The 19806-nt window shown below is 35.1% G+C and overlaps 1 protein-coding gene across 5 annotated transcripts in view; it reads left to right on the forward strand.

Moving 5' to 3' along the window:
- PDE1A (phosphodiesterase 1A) overlaps positions 1 to 19806 on the forward strand; it is a 233284-nt gene that overhangs the window by 41670 nt on the left and 171808 nt on the right. For 2 of the 5 annotated variants that reach the window (XM_052791300.1, XM_052791305.1), the window contains exon 1: positions 7278 to 7380. The exons of 1 other annotated variant lie outside the window; for it this stretch is intronic. In XM_052791300.1, the coding sequence (XP_052647260.1) occupies positions 7334 to 7380 (47 nt within the window). In that variant the 5' untranslated portion in view covers positions 7278 to 7333. Of the gene's footprint in view, positions 1 to 4827; positions 4996 to 7275; positions 7381 to 19806 lie in introns of those variants that run through there. 2 more of the 5 variants (XM_052791301.1, XM_052791299.1) reach the window with 2 other exon arrangements.

Consider the following 19806-nt stretch of genomic DNA (forward strand, 5'->3'; position numbering starts at 1 on the left):
TCTAGCAGATAGGACCAGTTTACTGCAGTATAAATTGTGTAAATAACCCTATTCCTTTCAAAAAATGAATCACAGCAATTCAAAGTTTCCAGTTCAGGTCTCTGTATTAGTGAGTATAAAGGAAGTTTTATAGAAAAATAATCAGAACATATTCTTAGGATATCACATCTATTAAATTATTTCAAAAGCTCCTTACTGTGTGTATGTATCTATATCTGAATTAGAACAGTTTATAATTGTACATTTAGTGTGATACTGAATCTTCATTGGCAAAAGCCATACTTTAAGAAAGGCACACTTTTTAAAAAAAAGCAGTTTGCTCTTGTTAGCTCTTACTCATAATATTGCTCTAAGCAGAAGGGAAACTCCTCTTTATTTGAACATTAAGTATATTTCCTTTTGTATTCACATAATCCAGAATAAACTATATTATGTGACATGTTTTTTTTTAGATGTCATTAATAAATCTGTTAAGTTAATAAATCTGAGCTGTGATTTGGAAAGGAGGACACTGCAATTCCTTCAAAAAGCATATTTTTATCAATGGAAGATAGATACATGAATACAAAAATATAAGAATAAAGAATTGTTAAATTTGGAATTTTATTTGAGTGGTTAGTGTCTGTAGAGACACAAACAGCGTGGTTACAAAATCACAGTTTACTTACGAAATCATTTGACTTTAATATTACAAAAAGTTATTAAAAATAAAGAGGAATACTCTTTCATGTTCTCTCAAGTATGAGTGGATACAGAAAGTATCCCATGTATTTCTTTTAGATTTTCCTCACAGGCTTAACATCCTCACAGGTATCCTCATGCCCACGTTTCAGTGTACCAAAATGAATTCTTTGTGTAGCATAAGAGTGTCTTGAATTGGGTATGTGATAGAATAGACCAACTGAAATTAGAAAATGTTATCATTCTATACTATGCATCACAATAAAAAATGTACTAAAAAAGAATGGACTTAAGCAGAACATGCCTTTGCGTACAATATAGCAAAAACATGTAATCAGCAAAAATTTCATTTTCAAGTAGGCTTTGTTGGGATGACCTGATTGAGTGTAAGCGATTTGTAACAGTGGCATTGGGTTTGTATTTACAGAAGGCTACATCTTTCACCAATTCAAATAAATAGGTGAACATACAGAAAATAATGCATAATCAAACCTCAAAACACTAGTGCCCTGTTATGTGAATGTTCTTTAAAATGTAATATTAGCCATTTCAGTCTTTGTTTTTAATACAGGGAATTTTCTGCAGGTAGCTGAGAGAGAATGTGGAATATATAAATGACTTTAACCTAGGAAATATTTTATTATTTGTGCTACCTTGCTTAAATTGAGTTTTGCTGTGTGCAGCTGTTCATTATTTTAGAATTTATTTTCCTTTGTCAGATTACTTTTCTTGCATACTATTAAAATGTTGCCAAAGTACTTTTGCTAGTAGAAAAAAAATGTCTAATGGTTTGTTTGGAAAAGAAGTTCATTTTAGCTTTGCCTTGCAGTTTTATTGTTATAGCAGGGACAGGGTAAGTGCCAGTTCAAGTCACATTTCTGTGTACAGTGTACAAAGAAAATAGCACATGGTTGATTTCCCTTCCCTGTCTGTCATTTCTTACAGAATTGTTTCATCACTTAGTAGATGCATCAGTTTGTTCACTTTTCAATTGTCAAATTAGTATTAAATTTCTACTCTTATTAAACCTCAACAGTGTATGTGTTAACTAGTCAGAATTACATTACTACTTTAGGGTGCTCACACAGACGATTACACATATAAATTTAGTTGCAGCTGCTGTAGAATCTTTTAGGATTTTGGCTTGCACATTGAACTTCCATGCTGCATTTAAAGGAAAAAGAAACCTCTTTTAGTTTTAACCACTGGAACGTACTTCTTTTAAAAGCTACTTATTTTAAGGCAAAATGAACAGTGCTCCAACACGTTGATTATTAAATAGTCTGCTCTGTAATAAAGTGTGAGCAAATGTTATCTCCATCTGTGATCTTCACTGAAGACTAAATAAGGGAGAACTTACATCTAAGAACATTTTGAATATGATGCATTTGCTGTTGAAAAGGCCAAGTTTATGGAACTTTGGTATTGCAATATTAGTACTTGGAAAACATGGAGACTGTTCATTCATGTAAATGAGACTGCAGATAAGGAAGATGGAAATACTGACAGCTCTGCAGTTAAAAAAGACTTGGATATCAATGTCCCATTGCCGTGCTAGAATGTATTTCACCTTATATATTTGAATCCGAAAGGTCTTTAGGATAAAGGTACATTGAATATATTCCATGCTTTACTGTAATTTAGTTCTGAGGATTCTTCTCATGTCTCTGTTCCTTCCCAGTTTTAAATTCTATGTGACAACAGGATGATCTATTTTTTTTATATAGAAAAACAAAAAAGCAGAAGTATAGGGCCCAATTTTAATGGTTTTGAGAAGTATAAAGCATCTTCAGTGATACCTAAAATCAGTGGGATTTAATCAGTAATTCCCATGATCAGAGATTTAGCTAAGAACCCAGATTGCTATGGCTTGAATTAACATAAAATTTTGAGATGTTTTTTAAAAAAATAGGAATTTAAAAAAGTAGAATGGAAATGCTACATATTCCGTATAACAATAACAACAACAACAACAAAATATATATATATTTTTTTCCTATACTAACTGAAGAGACTCCTAAGTTGGTTTCAGGTTCACTCCCGTGTATAATGTCTGTCACAGAGAGCCCAGCCTCAAGCGAGTGAACTATATAATTATGCACCCATGCTAGTATTTCTGTGAAATCCTTGCAATTGTCCTTGAGTGCTTAATGATCAAGGAGAAACAGGTTCATAAAGTGGCACATGAAGGGGCTGACTTGTCTCACTGAAAATATAGCTCCTTCAGATTTAAAGGACAAATCCAAAACCAGATCAGCTAACTCTAAAGAATTTCTACTTTCTAATTTTACAACATATTAATTAGATGATTAGTAATAATACCAGTAGAATTGTTACAATGATATTACAATGAACAATCACTAAAATGCTACTGGGATGATTAGTTCTTTTCTTATTTCCTTTTTTTATTTCTGTAGGGGCCAGCAGCTGTACCCCCTGACAAGTGGCTCTGATTGCATTGTAGGCTGAGGCAGAGTGTAAAGATACTTCATAGCTTCAGAAAAACTAGCAGACATACTGGATACCTTCAGCATGTAGTGTCAGGCTGATGTGTGCAAGCCCACTTACCTCTCACCGTGTACCATCCATGCGGTGGTAGCTAATGGCTATCAGTACCCACAGCAGCCTGCTCACAGCTTGCTTAATAACTACCCTGAAACGTCCACTGTAGGCAGAGCTGCCTTGCTGGGTTAGCAGGGCTGCAATTCAAACTATAAGCAGGCACTTGTCTGTGTAAGCATCTTCAAATGTATATTAATGTATTTCACATTATGCTCTGTCCTAAATGCTTTGAGGTAGGACCACAGTTACAGTTTTTATGATTTGCTTTTCTAAAATTCAGTGTGTAATTTATGCAAATTTCCAATATGTTTTGTTTATCAGTTAATTAAAAATCCAAAATATTGTTTTTCAAATTTATTCTCCTGTTTACACTTCTTGTTCAGCAAACGGATTCTTGGCTTGGGACCAAATAACTGTGTTTTCTGTATAATTAAGTCCTAAATGTACGTATATGAGAAGGACAAAAATGAAAGGAATAGGAGGATAAAATGCAAAGATTTAATTTCTTTAAAGTGGCAGTCTTGTAAGTTCATTATTATTCTTTGATGCTGTTCTTGCTTTTAAAAAAATGCGAAGTCTGATTAGAAACTTTATTTAGAGAGCATAAATTCTTCATCGGGGACTTAACTCCATGTTATTTCTGGGATTCTGAAGACAGTTATGAACTGCCTGACACTGAACAGATTATGGGTAAAAAATTATCTCTGCATTAGTGTGATCAGAGTGATGAGTGTTTTGGTTTTGTCTCCTGTTGTTTGTTTTCTTTGCCATTGTTAGTTTATTTTTCCTTTGTTTCTTTTCAATTTGAGCTTTCCAGCATGTCTGTAAATATTTTGCGGCATCCTTTGGGATGCTATGGGCTTACACTGCCTTTGGATTAGGTCTATTTTTACACTGAATTTGCAGCAAGAATGTTGAACGTAAACCTTACAGAGTTTTTTCTCTATTGTTTTTGGTGCATTACGAAAGATCTTCCTAAGCTGCTGTCTTCATCCAAATGGCTGAAACCTGGTACACAAAATGAAACAAAGAGCTGCTTTGAAAATACAGAGAGATTATGACAAACTTGAGATACTGCATATTTTTTAAATTTCTAGCAAAAATACTCTGTTTAATCCACCAGATACTTGCTATTAAAAGTATGTGGAGAATAGGAAGAATTAGAAATTCTGGACTAAAATGATTCCACAGAACAAAATAGTTGTTAGTTATGAAAGGCCACATTTGTTTGAAACTTACACCAGTGCCAAGCGTAATTTTGTTTGTGTGGCCCTTGCTGCCTTGACCTGGCGTGAGTTTACTCTATAGGGCTATACAGTGAAAGCTGGCCATTGTTTCTTCTCTTCTGCATTATTTTGTGCCAGAGGTACAGCCCTTTTATCCCATGCTGTCATCTCTTACATTTGCCTGAGTTTTATGTAAACTATGGGATACCAAGTATTTCACATTCATAAAGATTCAGATTGGAATATTAAACATTCACCTACAATGAGTAATATGAAAAAGCGTTAGAAAAGCATTTAACAGGATGTACTTATACTAACTCTGTGTCCTGAACTGTCTTACAGATGCACAAACAAACAGTAAATTACAGATGGGGTGAAGTTATCTGTAATGGCCTTGGTTAACTTCTCGATTTATGGCCTACCATTGTGTCCCCTTGGCGCTGCCCCTGCCTTTCCTTATGTAAGAAAATGCTGCTCCACATGCCTCCAGCTGCCAAGAAATCTGTATTTGGCAAACTTTTAAAAGGTGGGTGCTATCATCTTTTAAAATCCTTACAATTCTAAATCCACAACTTTTAAAGGAAAACAGTTGTTTCATGTCTGACACGGTTGGGGTTTGTTGTCTCAAAAAATAATTTGGAAGAAGACTTTCTGGGGTTTATTTGCCTTCAGCAAAGACTACAACCCAATTTAAATAGTTCTGACCAAGCAGATCAGTCTTGCTTTTGAAACTCAATCTCAACTATCATCAGGAGCTTCGTAACTTTCATGATTTCCTGAGGAAATCTAAACCCATGTATGTTTTATCTTCTTTTCCTTCTCCTCCTCCTCCTCCTCCTTCTTTAGCTCCCCCCCCCCCCAAACCCCAAAACCAAACCACAGAAAACCAGACAAACAAAAAACCCCACCCAGATTATTACTGCTGTTGGCAGAGGTCACAGCTGAATAAAATTTCTCCCCTTTTCTTTATTAGGAAGTGACAAATGGAGACTGACGAAAGGTAATGGGGAATAAAAAATTTATCAAAATAGAAGCTCCAGCTTGTTTAGGAAGTGGTGGCAATGTGGGAAGAATTGTTTTTACCTGCTAGTAATTGTGTGGGGCAGTGCTGAGAGATGGCATTTATTCTATTAAAACAAGTAAGAACTGTGTTTGCCTTCTCAGTACTCATTTTAACTAAGTGCAACAACTTTGTTAACACAGAGGTTTTGGGGCATATTCATAATCCACAAAGGGAATGTATCTATTATTGTATCTTTCAGATTTTTTTCTAAAATACCATTTTGTAGTGTATAGTCAACTGTGGTATTCTTACAAACACAAGTTTAATTTGAAGATATTTATTGATTAGGAATGTAAAACTAAGGAAGCGTACGTAAGTAGATTTTTCACTGATGAGCACTTTTTTCAGTGATCACCCCAAAGGCCAAGGACTTGTTGAATAACTTGATGTTCTGAGCGAGTTAGCAAGGTTTTGGGGTTTTTTGTTTGGGTTTTTTTGCATGTTCTCTAGCCTTTTAGTCTAAGGGGTAGGAAAGCATTTCCAAAAAAGCTCCTGGATATGGATTTTATCTTTATCTAACTTTTACTTTGGGGTATACTTATTTCTTTAACACTTGCTTCTATGAGGGAAGGATTTGAGGAACTGAGAAGAGAATGGAGAAGCGTTTTACTATTATGTGCCTGGCACATTTATGGCTTGTTTTTAAATGCTGTAATTTAAAAAAAATAAGTAGAATAGAGTATGTGTATGTTTCACTGCAACTGAAAAGTATTTACCCTCTCAGATACAAATAGAAATCCTAGGAACTATACAAATGCACACTAATGAGGATCAATGAGCTGTTATGTATTTAATTGATTTGGCTAAATATCAGTCTGTATGAACAAATGCAATTTTTTTCATGCAAGTAATGTTTTTTGCATATGCAAATATATGTGCTTAGAGCTCTGTCAATCCCCAGCAAATTCCAATGTGGTCTTTTGTGAGATGATAGAAGGCTCTGCCAAGTGTACTTTCAGATAATTTTTCTGAGCATAGTTGGAATCTAAAAATTTCCCAAGAAAGCTTCAACTCATGCAATTTTCTGCCAATTTTGCAAAGTAAATAACAGAGATGAGCTAAGTACACTTTGATATCTACCATAAAAAGTAAAATAAATAACATCATTTTAATCTTGTTTTTACCATTGTCACAAATCTAAAATCTCACTAAATGTCATGGAGGTAGGCCCATGGCAGATGTTTTCCCCAACTTGGATTTTCCTTTTCTCTATTCTGTGCTTTGTTCACGATGCCATACATCTCTCTTCAGTAGTAAGTATGTTTTCACAATATCGATATATTAAAAGTAGTCAAACTGTGACACAATGCATGTGTCTATCTAAAAGAAAAAATGCATTCAAAAGAACTCTAAAGTCTGTGCTAGATACTTACCTGGAAGGGCATAGACCATGCTAATAGTAAGCAACATCCAATAGAATGTTTTCCCAAGCCAGTTTAACATATATTTAATCTATCCTTAATTTTAAGAACTGTTTACAGAAACCATATTTGGTTAAATTACTTTTTATTTTCATCAGTAGATGTCAGTCAGATGGGTCTGAATCTGCAGAAGGCATTACTTTTACTAAAGCTTCGCTGAAATTAAATTTGGAATTTGAATCGATGCCCAGGAATGATGTCAGCTATAGCAGATTAAATTTGCTAAGGTCTCTTCATTTTAAATGTGTTTTTAAAACAAAGCAGATAATTCTTCCAGGCTTTGGCCTTTTAATGTTTTTAGCCTTTGTTTGGGCTGAATGAATCATTAAACTTTGGGTTATTGAATATTAAATTTTAAATCTATTTTGTAGTACCTTTGCATGCAAAACCATGGATTTAATAGATGCATATGTTTCAACAATAATTTGTAAGTAGTAAAAAATTCAGTATTTTGTCTGTCTTTTGCATACTGTCATAATTGTTTGTTTATATTTTGAAGCAATGAGCAAAGGGAAAGGCAGAGAAATAATTACTGATGGGCAGTATTGTCACTTATCCTCAAAAATTTTAAATACACAAGATAGTTCTTCAAGTATTTAATAGTGGAAACAGTATATAACATGTAGGAAAATAGTTAAATAATTCAATTTTCTGTCTCTGATAGTATTGTGTATTAGATATACCTGGCCAGGATTTTGTATTATTGTAACAAGACAATTTTGGTTTTGTTCCATCTGGTGATATGTTTATGGTCTGACTAAAGCCTGAAAATTGCTAGCCTTTTTGTTTGTATCCTATTTTACATTAATAGCAGTTGTCATTATTATTTATACTTAAAAAATCTTAATAATATAATTAAATCAATTGCATCCTGCAGCAGTGAATTCTGCAGGTAAACTATGTCGTCTCTATCCTGCTACTGGAGACAATGTGAAGTGTTCAGATTTCAAGTAATTGGAAATGAAAAGTCCCAACTTACTGCAGTGCAAAGCACAGCTTTGCTAGTACAACTTTACCCACGGTGGCAGTACTTTGCTGTATGTTAGAATAATAGAGCCCCAGTTTTAGCTGGAAGGAACCTCTGGAGGTTATGTAGTCAAACATGATCAAGGTACACAGGGACTTGTCCAGCTGAGCCCTGAACACCCCCTAGGATGGCAATTCCACATTGCCCCTCTGGGCAACCTCTTCCAGTACTTAACCAGCCTCATGGTGAAAATTCTTTTAAAAATATTGGAATTTCTCTTGGTAATTTTCCCCCTGAATGCCAGAATTTCTCATGTTTCTACTTGTCTGTTGCCTCTTGTCCTATAAATGTGCACCTCTGAGAAGAGTCTAGCTCCATCTCCTCTGTATCCTTTGACTCGATCACTGTAAAAAGCACTAAGGTCTCCCCTCAGCCTTCTCTTCTACAGGCTCCCCAATTCCCTTGATCTTAGATGATAGAGAGCGGCCTCACAAGGACCTTGTCTGGCTCCTTTGGCACCTTTGGATGCCTCCTATCCGGTCTCATGGATTTGCTTATGTCCAAGTTGGTTAAGTGATCTCTCCCCTTTCTCCCGCTATAGCGGGTACTGCTTCACTCCCACAGTGTCTGCTAGGAGGCTTAGGGACTTGGGAAGCCTCAGGACAAGCCTTTCCAGGGAAAAATAAAATGCTGTTTTCTATTATTTTTTAATGCCTTCCAAAGAAGATACCTGGGAATCTTCTTTACCATTCCTTCTTTTCCCTTTTTCCAGACTCTATCTTCACTTATGTGTGCACCTCTCTTTCACCAGTGCTAGTAACTATCTCAATACTGTGACAGTTTTTTGGCTGAGAGCAATGCACCTATGTAGCTTTAGTCTCTATTATTTTTGTGGAATATTAACACGTGAGGATACACTGATGCATAATACTGAAATAAGGAGGTACTAACGTAACCTTTATCTTACTATTGTATTCTTCTCTTTCCAGACTTTGGCTTATACAAAGGTCTTTATGTGATCTGACCTATTATTGTTTTTAAAAAATTTAGACATAATGTTACTTTCTGGTGCAGAAAATATCAAGCAGTAGGTTGCTAATGCTAGAAAATATTTGTTAGGTTTCCTAATGGAATCAGTCTCTTTGATCTCAGAAGTGGTACATGAATACTGTTTCACTCTCTTAGAAGAGCAGAAACAATATTGGTCTGGCTTCTGAAGACAAGTGTAAGATGAAATCTTTCTCTCCTGGTCTGTTCTTATACTTGTGCTCCTACTTTTTGTCTTGTATACTCATCCTAGCACTTGGATGGGTTATATTTCTGCTTTTTTTTCCGTTTTCCATTTTCCTCATAGTTTAATATAATTTCCCCCACCGACACAAGCTACTTATGAAATTCAGAAAGCCAGGTATAAAGTTCTTGTAAAACTTCTAGCTGCTTTTTTGTACAAAATAGCCACTTTTTTTACACAAGGTGAGTATATCTTAAAACTGTATTAGAGATTGTGTTATCCACTGCCCCTTAATTTCTGTAGTCTTCTTTATTAAGTCTTTCAGAAGACAGGGGAAGTTATATTAAAAAAAAAATTTCATGTGATACATAAGAATTGTGTAAACCTTTGCTAATTTTAGCAACACTCTTGAACAATCAGCCTCTCTAGCCTCAAAGCCCTTCCTCATTAGTCACATAATTCAGTCAAGTTTTAACTGATTTGCAAAGATGCCATAGCACAGTTAAGTTCACAGTGAGGAAGTTTTACTCTGACCACACCATTTGCACAACAGTTGAGCAAGATTTTAGCACTGCTTAGTTACCTAGAGTGGGAATTCTCTGCTGTTGGACATCTGCACAGGGGATGCTTTTCCTGTTTTATTTTCCTCTCTGCTGCAGCTCAAATTTTGACCCCAGGAGTGGTCTGTTTTTCCTGAGAGTGAGGTGGCAGTGTATACCTTCTTACCTCAGACTGTAAGCACTTCTTCTATAATAAGTGGGAGGCAGGGTTTGTGGAGAACTTTTTTTCTTGTCTATTGAATGGGAGAAGGAATAATACTTTACCCAGCCGGGATCTGCTGGATAGTATTGTTGCTTAGGGTATTGTGTCACCAAATGGAGCCACCTTGGATACCTATCTTTTGAAATGTCATGAGGACTGGTAAGCTGCTTGCAGTTGTCCCAGTGGCAGTCTCACTCCTGAACTGCGTAATTTTAAAATACCGATACTGTTGACAGAAAAGGAAAAGTTTGTAATTTGAGAGGTTAGGCTTCCTCCTGTAAAAATCTCCTAAGTCAGCATTTTTTCATAGAACTGCATTGTTTAGCTTTAGTTACATTTATTATTTACTTCTATTTGCAGAGAACACAATTCAAACTTTTTTTGAATCTCTTGTGTTTTTGCAAAGTAAATTTATGTTTCTCTATGAAGTACAGTCTTTCATTAAAAACTTAGTTGTATAACTATAAAAAAGCATAATTTCTAAACTTCTATGAATAATGCATCAATGATTCAGGCAGAGCTTAAACTCTATAATAACTGATCAGAATTCAGGAATAGAGCTAAATTCTAATACTGCAATAATAAGCTGATACCAGTTTGAGAGAGGTTACAGGGACCAATTGAGGTTTTCCTAATTCGAGGACCAGGTACAATATGTAATTCATGTTCTGTGAAGGTTTGTTGGAATGCAAAATGAAACAAAATCCACATCATGGAATGCTGAAAAGGCTGAATTAGAAGAACATGCTAGAAGTAATCAATAGCTTTTTTTTTTTTTTTTTTTTTTTTTTTTGCTAAAAGTGAGCAAAGAAAACAATGTTAGGATTTCTGACAAATACTAGACAATTTGAATGTTAGACAATTTGTGGATAAATGAAGAATCATTGACACAGGGAGGGAAAATAGCCAATCCTGAACTATATATACACAGTAATGGCCTCTGTAATATATTTATTACTCAAGAAAGTGATTTCAATATCATTTTGATACTTGTTTCAAAATGCCAGCTCAGGGCTCAGCAACTATGAAAAGACATGAAAAGTTTGTAATTCTTAGGAGGAGAACTGAGAATAAAACATGAAATGTTATGCCACTCTATAAATCCATGTAATTTACATGTGAATAGTATGAAACTGAATGGTATGGAGAATGTGAACAGGAAATAATTATCTAATGTTCCTCTAAGGCAAGAATTTAGGGATATCATATACAATTAGCATGTATTACACTTAAAACATACAAATGACAATATGTTTTCTGTAATGGGTTATTGAAGTGTAGAATGAATTGCCCCAGGATGTTGTGAGAATAATGAATAAGGGATTTCAAGAAATCTTTAGGCAAATTCATATGGAATAAATCTAGCAGGGGCCATGGGACATGCTATCAAATGTAATCTCTGGCTCAAAAAGTCCTTAGTTTGGGAAGATGCTGGAGAAGGCTCATTTTATGCTTACCTAATTTCATATTTGTTCTCTAGATATGTAATGATGGCTGGTTTTGCAGATAGGATATTGGTGTGCAATAATCAAATCAAAGATCTTTATAGCCCTCATATTCCAGAAACTGGGCTGTTTTAATGAACAAAAGGAAAAATATTATTCTGGCTATATCCAGCATTTTAGTGATCTCAGTAATATCTTGGCAGGTGCTTCAGTTTCAACTTGAGCTATGACCATTTAGTGTAAATGTTTGCTAAAATTTTAGAGTTACAGCTCAAATCATGCTAATATTAAAAGTTTAAGATTAATGACTGAAGCACATTCCCTCTATTTCATCTGTCAAAATTTAATACCTTTACTTACAAATAGGATCACAGGAGATATTTCCTGTTGTGTAAAATTCCTGCTCTGTGACATAGAGGCCAGATCCTTCATAGTGCAGCAGCCCTAAGGGCCTTACTACCCTCAGACCCATTTGTAAAGGACCACCCAATGCAAAGGATTGTGTCATTGTGTGGCCTCTCTTTTGCAGTTTTTGTGTCAATGCTGATATGCACAACAGCCTCATGAAGGAAAGTTCCCTAGGCCAGAAGACCTCAGTGAGAGCTGAATCAGGCCTTATGGAAACAGTGGAACTGTCTGAGTTGTATTACCACTTTCTTAAGCAAAAGCCCAAAGCAGAACACCTTAGTTTACAGATTCATTAAAATCACTATGGACTCACCAAAGCTTTGCTCTATACGAAAGGTAAATGAACCACTTTTTGCATGTATAAATACCAGTTAATGTCATTAAGTTCACTGAGATAATTTAAATATTATAAATTACTTGGACCACTTTTATAAACAACTGAAGCATATTAAATTACATTTGGGTACCAGAAAAGTTTTAAGCTATGGTTGGTTGGTTGGGTGTGGGTTTTTGCCTTTTGTGTGTGTGTGTGTGTCAAATGGAGGCTTTCCTTCACATTTTTGAGGAAGGTATATAGTCATGAGGAAATCCCATTCATCCTCAAATGGGCTGCATTTAGTGAAAAATTTTGTAGCCTGAAATAAAAACTTACATTATTTAGTATCTTATACCAGACTAAAAATGTTACATGTGAACTGCAAAATTTTTTTCATGTCTATTGGAACCTAAAATGAATGTTGATGTTGTTAAAATATGACTTACTAAATGTCATATTTTCCTCCAGTCATTTTCCATCACAATACAGTGAATATTTTCATATCCTAATGTACAGTAATCTTTAAAAAACCAAACAACAACAAAAGCCACATTGCCATGTGATATTTGATAAAAGTAGCTGTTATATTAGAATAGAAATGCTGCATCTCTTTTTCTATCTATGTTTGTAATTATGTGTTTGACTTGAAATATTCCCTGAAGTTAGCATTTTGGAATTTTCAGAGAATATACTGTCATTTTTTTATCAGAGGAAAAACAAAATGTCAGGTTTGAATTCCTTTTCTAGCTTTTCCTGTTCTGCAATGATAGTCAGATATCTGTCAAAATGGTTGTCATTTAGGCATCAAATGCTGCCCTGAAATGTGGTTAACAGTATAAAGATGCTTAAAATAGTTATGAACTAACAATCAATCATCAGCCCTCTATCCTGTTTTACTGTTTTGGGTTTTTTTCTCACTTGTTCACCCAGGCCATTTTGTAGCCTGAAATAGGAAAGGGCTCATTGTCTTGAATAAGAAAAGGCTTGTCTATCTTTTACTCATGTTTTAATAAAAGTCATATAAATAATCTGATTGATGAACCCATCAATGTTGGAAGCTATCAAATACATGATACTTTTGCTAACCACTAGTTATTAAAAAAATAAATTGCATAAACGTAATCTTTCTGATGACAAATGAAGTTACTTCACAGAAAACAGCTGTGGCAGCACAGAAAATAGAACTGTTTGAGAGCGCAGCAGGGACACTTGGGCTGATTTCACAATGAAGTTATTTTAGTAAACACTGAAAATTGTTTTGATCTTGTAAAAGAGTGACAAATGTACCTTTTTGTTGGAGAATTAAGAACTCCATTTTTTTTAGTTTATCAACAAGATTATGTGGTGATTGGAATATGATCTGTAGGTATGGACAAGAGGAAGAAATGTACTGCAGAGAAGGTTTATAAGGCAAGAGATGAAAATGGAAAAAGATCCTATTACTGGAAGTTGGAGCCAAAACAGTTGAAAATGAGGGGCAATTTTTTTAGTAAAAAGAATAATTAAACACTGGAACAATTCAGAAACAAGTTTTGTTCTTTCTCACTATCATCTATTACTCTAATCTGTAAAATAAAAAAAATAGTGTTTTGTGACGATATACTTCAACAATACCATTGCTCTTGAAAGTGATGTGGAATTGGTCAAACTAGTGTGCTAATCTGTGTTCAGCACTGCATCTGACTGGATGAAACAACGCACTTTTTAGATCATAGAACATGCACATGTACTCATTGCATTCCATAGATACTTTCTGGAGAGTCAGAAATATTTTCATGATGAGTGAAGTAGAAACTGCTATTTGTTGCTAAAGTGTTTCTAGAATGCTGGATTGATAGCATGGATATTTTTAAGAACACTTTCTCTCTTTACGAGAAAATGACTGTACTTTATTAATGAAAATGAAAATTATATTTTTCCAGTCATGAGAATTCTCCTGTGAGTAGCTGAGTGTTCTTGTGCTTATAATGTGCTATCCCATTGCTTCTCTGTGGGACCTGCTACTATTTTCCTTTTCATGGGATATATTTGAATATCTCAACCCCAGCTAATTAAAATGCCTATTTTCAAAATCAAGATTAAAAAAATGGAAATAGAAAAGATGCAAGGGACTGTCTATATTTCTGATAGATTTTTGTCTGTTCTGTTCTTAAGCTTCAGTGAAAAAGATTCCATTATCACCCTGGGTATCCAGCTCTAGTGTTTAACTTTCATAATTAGAGACTGTTTCTTAATTTCTAGCCTAAACTTTGTTTTTTACAAGTTAAACTGATTGCTGCTTCTGCTACCCTAACTATATATTGACAACCACTGATTTTTTTTTTTAGTATTGGCATCCAATATATATATATATTAAAATAGCATCATATCTAACCAAATTCTTTTATTTTATAGACTAGTAAATACAATTATTGTACCCTTTTTTATGCTAACTTTATTTATCTATACGTATGCTATTTTTTATTGTTGTTCACCTCTGGACTCACTATTATTTGCCCAAACTGTTAAAGCTTGGTTCCTAAAACTGGACATAAGTGTTTACCTGAGATCTCCTAAACACTTCCTGTATTTTGTGTTTACTTATGTATATTCCAAAATTTGCCTTTTTTTTTTTTCAGCATGGTTACCTTGTTGACTTAATAATGAGTAGGGAAAGCCCTGATCTAGTAAGATAGCTGTGTCAAATCAAGCAGAAATTCTTCATCTCTTTTCACTTCTGTAAGCTGCTAAATCCATGCTTGGTTTATGCTCAGTCTGTGTTCTATTTCAAGGGAAATCACCTCACTGTTTTGTTAAATATTTTTACATTTTTTAACACAGTAGAGCGAGTTAATCCTCCATCTCCCAGAGACTGACATAGGTTCTGTCTGAATTAATCTCCAGAATTTTTTTTGCTATTGATAGGAGGTTTACAACTATTTACACGTGCTAAAAATGGTCAGAAATTACATTGATGGAGATTAATACAGGCAGGAAGCATTATAACAGTAAACAGACAAACAACAGAAGAAAACCAAGATAGCCCAAAAAAGGATTCTGATGAGCTGTGTAGATCTTACTTTTCCTTTACATTCCTTTTTTGTAAGTCTTTATCGCTAGTGCAACTTCACCAGCCATATCAAAGCTTAGTCATCAGTGTTAGTAACCGTACAGAGTGAATAAGATAAGAGATGGAGTAATGGTATTTTTCAGTTCCCACTCTACCCAGCAGTCCTATCAGTGGTCTTAGAATAATGTCAGGTGCAAAAAAACATTTTTATGAAAACAGTCAGTGGTGGAGGAGTTATAGCTATTACGGTAGGAAAAGGTCTTTTGGTCGTATACCTGACAAAAGATGTAATAGTATTGCTAATATACTGCTCTATCAGTAATGCATTTGGCATTAAGAATAGTTCAGTTCCTCCTCTGGCCTCATGTTTCAACCTGTAAATGTGAGTAGTTTTGCTGGCCTCCACTAGCAATGAGTCCTTCAACATATGTTTAACATTTAATTGCTCAAGCGTCAATAAAGTATAAATTAATAAGGTAGATAATTAAATCATGCTTTTAGAATCTGTCATTCTAAGCAGTCCAGCATTTAAGAATGAAATGTTTTATTTGAAAACTCATCATTTTAGATGCTTTTTGACTTGAATTCACATATTTCTCTCTTCTAATTTTTGTTTGGAAAATGTATGCATAGACATTTATACCAAATAATGGGTTGATATGAAAAACTGTTTTAACAGAGATATTTTGCCAACACAACTTTAAAACTTACCTAAACTTTACCTCTACCCTTTGGTTGAACTTGCATGTTTCAGTGATATTAAACACATTTAAGTGATACTAAACATCTGACTGTCAGCAGAGTTTTGTTCTTGTCATTAATCTTTTTGCATGCTACACTGTTGAACTGATTTTTAAATGTGCTGCCAGCTTTTACCGCCAGTTTAATACTCCACTCATCTTTTAAGATGTTTAAAAGCCAAAAGCTGGAATCCATCTTGCTGGAATTAAGTTTAAAATGCAGAATATGTTAACAAAAGGCCCTTCTGATTTCAGCTGCACTTCGATTTCAAGTTGTGTAGCAATTACCTGAAGTGTAGAGGTTCTGAATAAACTAATTCTGAATCAGATAATACTGTGCATACTCCAACACAGGCATGTCATGTACTTAATAGTATTCAAGACAGTTCTGTTCTCTTTCATAGTGCCTTTTGGAGAATATGAATTTTGTACAGATTGAATTTTTTGAAATTAGAAGTTGTGAAAATTAAGCTTGCATTTGCTGATTTTTCCCAGGTTCTTTGCATGTCTTCTGTAGGTTTTGCACTATATAGCAAATTATCCAGGCCAAGTTGAAGGATGTGTGGAACATAATCTTGGCTCTTTGTTAGGGACTCTCTATATATTTACTTTTCTACCACGGATAAGCAGTACCAATGACTCCATCATCTTGTTTACTGAAGCAGAAGGTGTTTTACAAAGGTTTTATGGGAGACTACTGCTTTGTAAATTGAGGAGGAAAACTACTGCATCTACAGATACAGGTTTTTTTTAATTTTAAAATGAATTAAAAATGTTTTTCTATATCATGAGAAGCACTTTTATATTGAATAAAGATGTAAGAACTGCCATATGTCTGTCACTCAGTATTCTGTTCCCAGTGATGGGCAGGAGAAAATACTTAGGAAAGGGATATAACAAAGAATAGGTACATAGAGTGATCCTTCTCTAATACGCTTTTTTACCTTGTAACATCCCACAGTTTGTTCACATCCTCAGCTGGAGGTTTCATGTGAACCACTTTGTTTAACAGCCATTGTTGGACTTGTGGTTAATATCTTATCCAGTCCTCTTGGAAATAATTTATATTTTTGGTCTTTACCATTGCTCCATGATGTTGAGTTCCACATTTAGTAATGCAATAGGTGCAGAATTACTTTCCTGGAGAATTTTAGTTCTGTTCTGCTACTCGTTAGCACTTCTATAAATTAAAGTAGTTATCAGGGATGTTGTGAAGTGAAAATAAAAATTTTCCTGTTAACTATTTGTTTTGTTGATTCTTATCCTCTGCTTTCCCTGTTGTTTTACCTGCTGGTCAACCACTAGGGAATGCCCTTTTTCTCATGTTTTCTCTAAGGATGAAAGAGATTTTGTATGGGATTGGGGCTTTCTTCTCTCCCTGGTAGGAAAGGTCCCAAGTGAATCCTGGCAACCCAGGTTAGAATGCTTTTACTTACAGATGCTTGTTTTTCCCCAGAATATGTAAAGTAGGTGTGCTGGGTTTGGCTGGGGTAGAGTTAATTTTCTTCATAGTAGCTAGTATGGGGCTATGCTTTGGATTTGTGCTGGAAACAGTATTGATAATACTGAGATGTTTTCCTTACTGCTGAGCAGTGCTTACACAGGGTCAAGGCCTTTTCTGCTTCTCACACCACCCCACCAGCGAGTAGGCTGGGGGTGCACAAGAAATCGGGAGGGGATACAGCTGGGACAGCTGACCCCAACTGACCAAAGAGATATTCTAGACCATAAGACGTCATACTCAGTATATAAAGCTGGGGAAAGAAGAAGGAAGGGGTGACATTTGGAGTTACGGCGTTTGTGTTCCCAAGTTACCTTTACGTGTGATGGAGCCCTGCTTTCCTGGAGATGGCTGAACACCTTCATGCTGATAGGAAGTAGTGAATGAATTCCTTGCTTTGCTTTGTTTGCTTGCGTGGCTTTTGCTTTACCTATTAAACTGTCTTTACCTCAGCCCATGAGTTTTTTCTCACTTTTACCTTTCTGATTCTCTCCCCCATTCCACTGTTAGGGAGGTAAGTGAACGGCTGCGTGGTGCTTAGTTGCCGGCTGGGGTTAAACCATGACAGTAGGAAAGAAGGTAGTATAGTGTTCAGTATTAACTGCTTATTTTTTGAGGGGAAAACCATTTTCTGATAACCTAAACCTCAAATCCTCTAGCTACACTTTAGATAATAATGGTTTAGCTTTCTGTATTTTTCTGATTTTTCAAATGCGAATTTTAGATGACTCTGTGGGACTGATACAGGCACCCAGAGTGTGAGAAGATAGGCTTGAAAAACCCCTCATCCTTGTTTTGGGCTTTCTTCTGATTGTTAGAACATAATCTATAAAGCTAAACAGCAACACAATAGTTCTGACTCTCCACATTCAACAAAATATAGAGAACCAGATTTCTTTTACTTGGCCTTAAGCCAAGGTGGGTCCAGGTAATATCTGCAAGAAAGTAACTGTGCATTTAGGGTGTTGACAAATTAAAATAATCAGGTTATGTGTTTAGTTATTTTTATTGCTTTCCTCTCTTGATCAAGTGGCTGTTTCATAGATGTAATATGCTGCCATTACTAAGTAGATTTTTCCTTCAATATTTTTATAACTTGGATTGAAGAGGTCATGATCATCTTATTTTTCTTTAAAGCAAAAGCATACATGAATTAAGACCTTGATACTTTTGAAAGCGCTGTTTGACGTAATCTGCTTTCAATCAAGGTATAACATGCAATACTGTGTATCATCCAGAACTGCACCAAACTTACTGGAGATGCTTGGGTTTATGATACAGAAGGTCTTGTGTCTCAAAGGGGGTGCCTTTGCCCTTCTGTCCTGAAAGCTCAGATTTGAAGTTCAGGTTTGGAAGGGACTGCTCTGTGGGGTGTAATGAATTGATTCCACCTGTTTGGGGTCAACTACTAGTGGAAAGCTGGTTTACAGTAAAAACAGCTATGGTGAGGGTAGATTCCCTGATGAACATCTTTCATTTGAGATGAAGAGACTTTTTTTTCTCTGCTGGCATCTGTTCCGTTATAGTCTTTTATAAATATCAGGAAACATTTTCTTGTTGCTATGGTCTTTGTGTAAGTAAGGTATAGCAAAAGGGAATGACTTTCTTGTTTTCTTTGTCGAGTAGCTCAGAATGAATGCTTGAAATAACCTCTTGTAGACAATAATTAGCTGAAACAACTTTACTCCATGTTGTCTTTGTCTACACACATCTTGCTACCATGGACTAGTTATTTTCTTTACATCTGATGCAGTTCAGTGGGACAAACTGCCAAATGCTTTGCCAAATTCAGATTTCCTAATTCCTTTTGCCTTGTATTCTGTATTCTCTCTTTCTTTCTCTAGTTACATGCTCATACCAATAACTTGACAGGTACAATTTTTCACAGTCAAGCATAGCTTTTGTGTTCAAATGACTTTTACCTTACCATTACCTCTTCTGTGCATCATTATCAACATTATAATGGCTTTATAAAACTCCTAAAGAAGAGATTGAAAACATATAAAATGTGATAAAACAGGCAGTGGCCTCTGATAAAAGGAGCACAACTAACCTGGAACATTTATATTTATTCTACAACTATTTATTCTACAGTATGGGGGCAGTTTTACCCTTTTTGACATTGAAAGGTCAATAAGCTGCCATTACTAAGTAGATTTTTCCTTCAGTATTTTTATAACTTGGATTGAAGAGGTCATGACCATCTTATTTTTCTTTAAAGCAAAAGCATACATGAATGAAGACTTTGATACTTTTGAAAGCACTGTTTGACGTAATCTGCCTTCAAGGTATCACATGCAATACTGTGTATCATCCAGAACTGCACCAAACTTACTGGAGATGCTTGGGTTTATGATACAACTATCTCTTGTTGTTATGAAGTACACCATTATCCTTGTGATTCTCTGTGGCAATTTCAATCCATCTTATTTCA

This window comes from Harpia harpyja, chromosome 7, assembly GCF_026419915.1.
Source record: "Harpia harpyja isolate bHarHar1 chromosome 7, bHarHar1 primary haplotype, whole genome shotgun sequence".
Lineage (NCBI taxonomy): Eukaryota > Metazoa > Chordata > Aves > Accipitriformes > Accipitridae > Harpia > Harpia harpyja.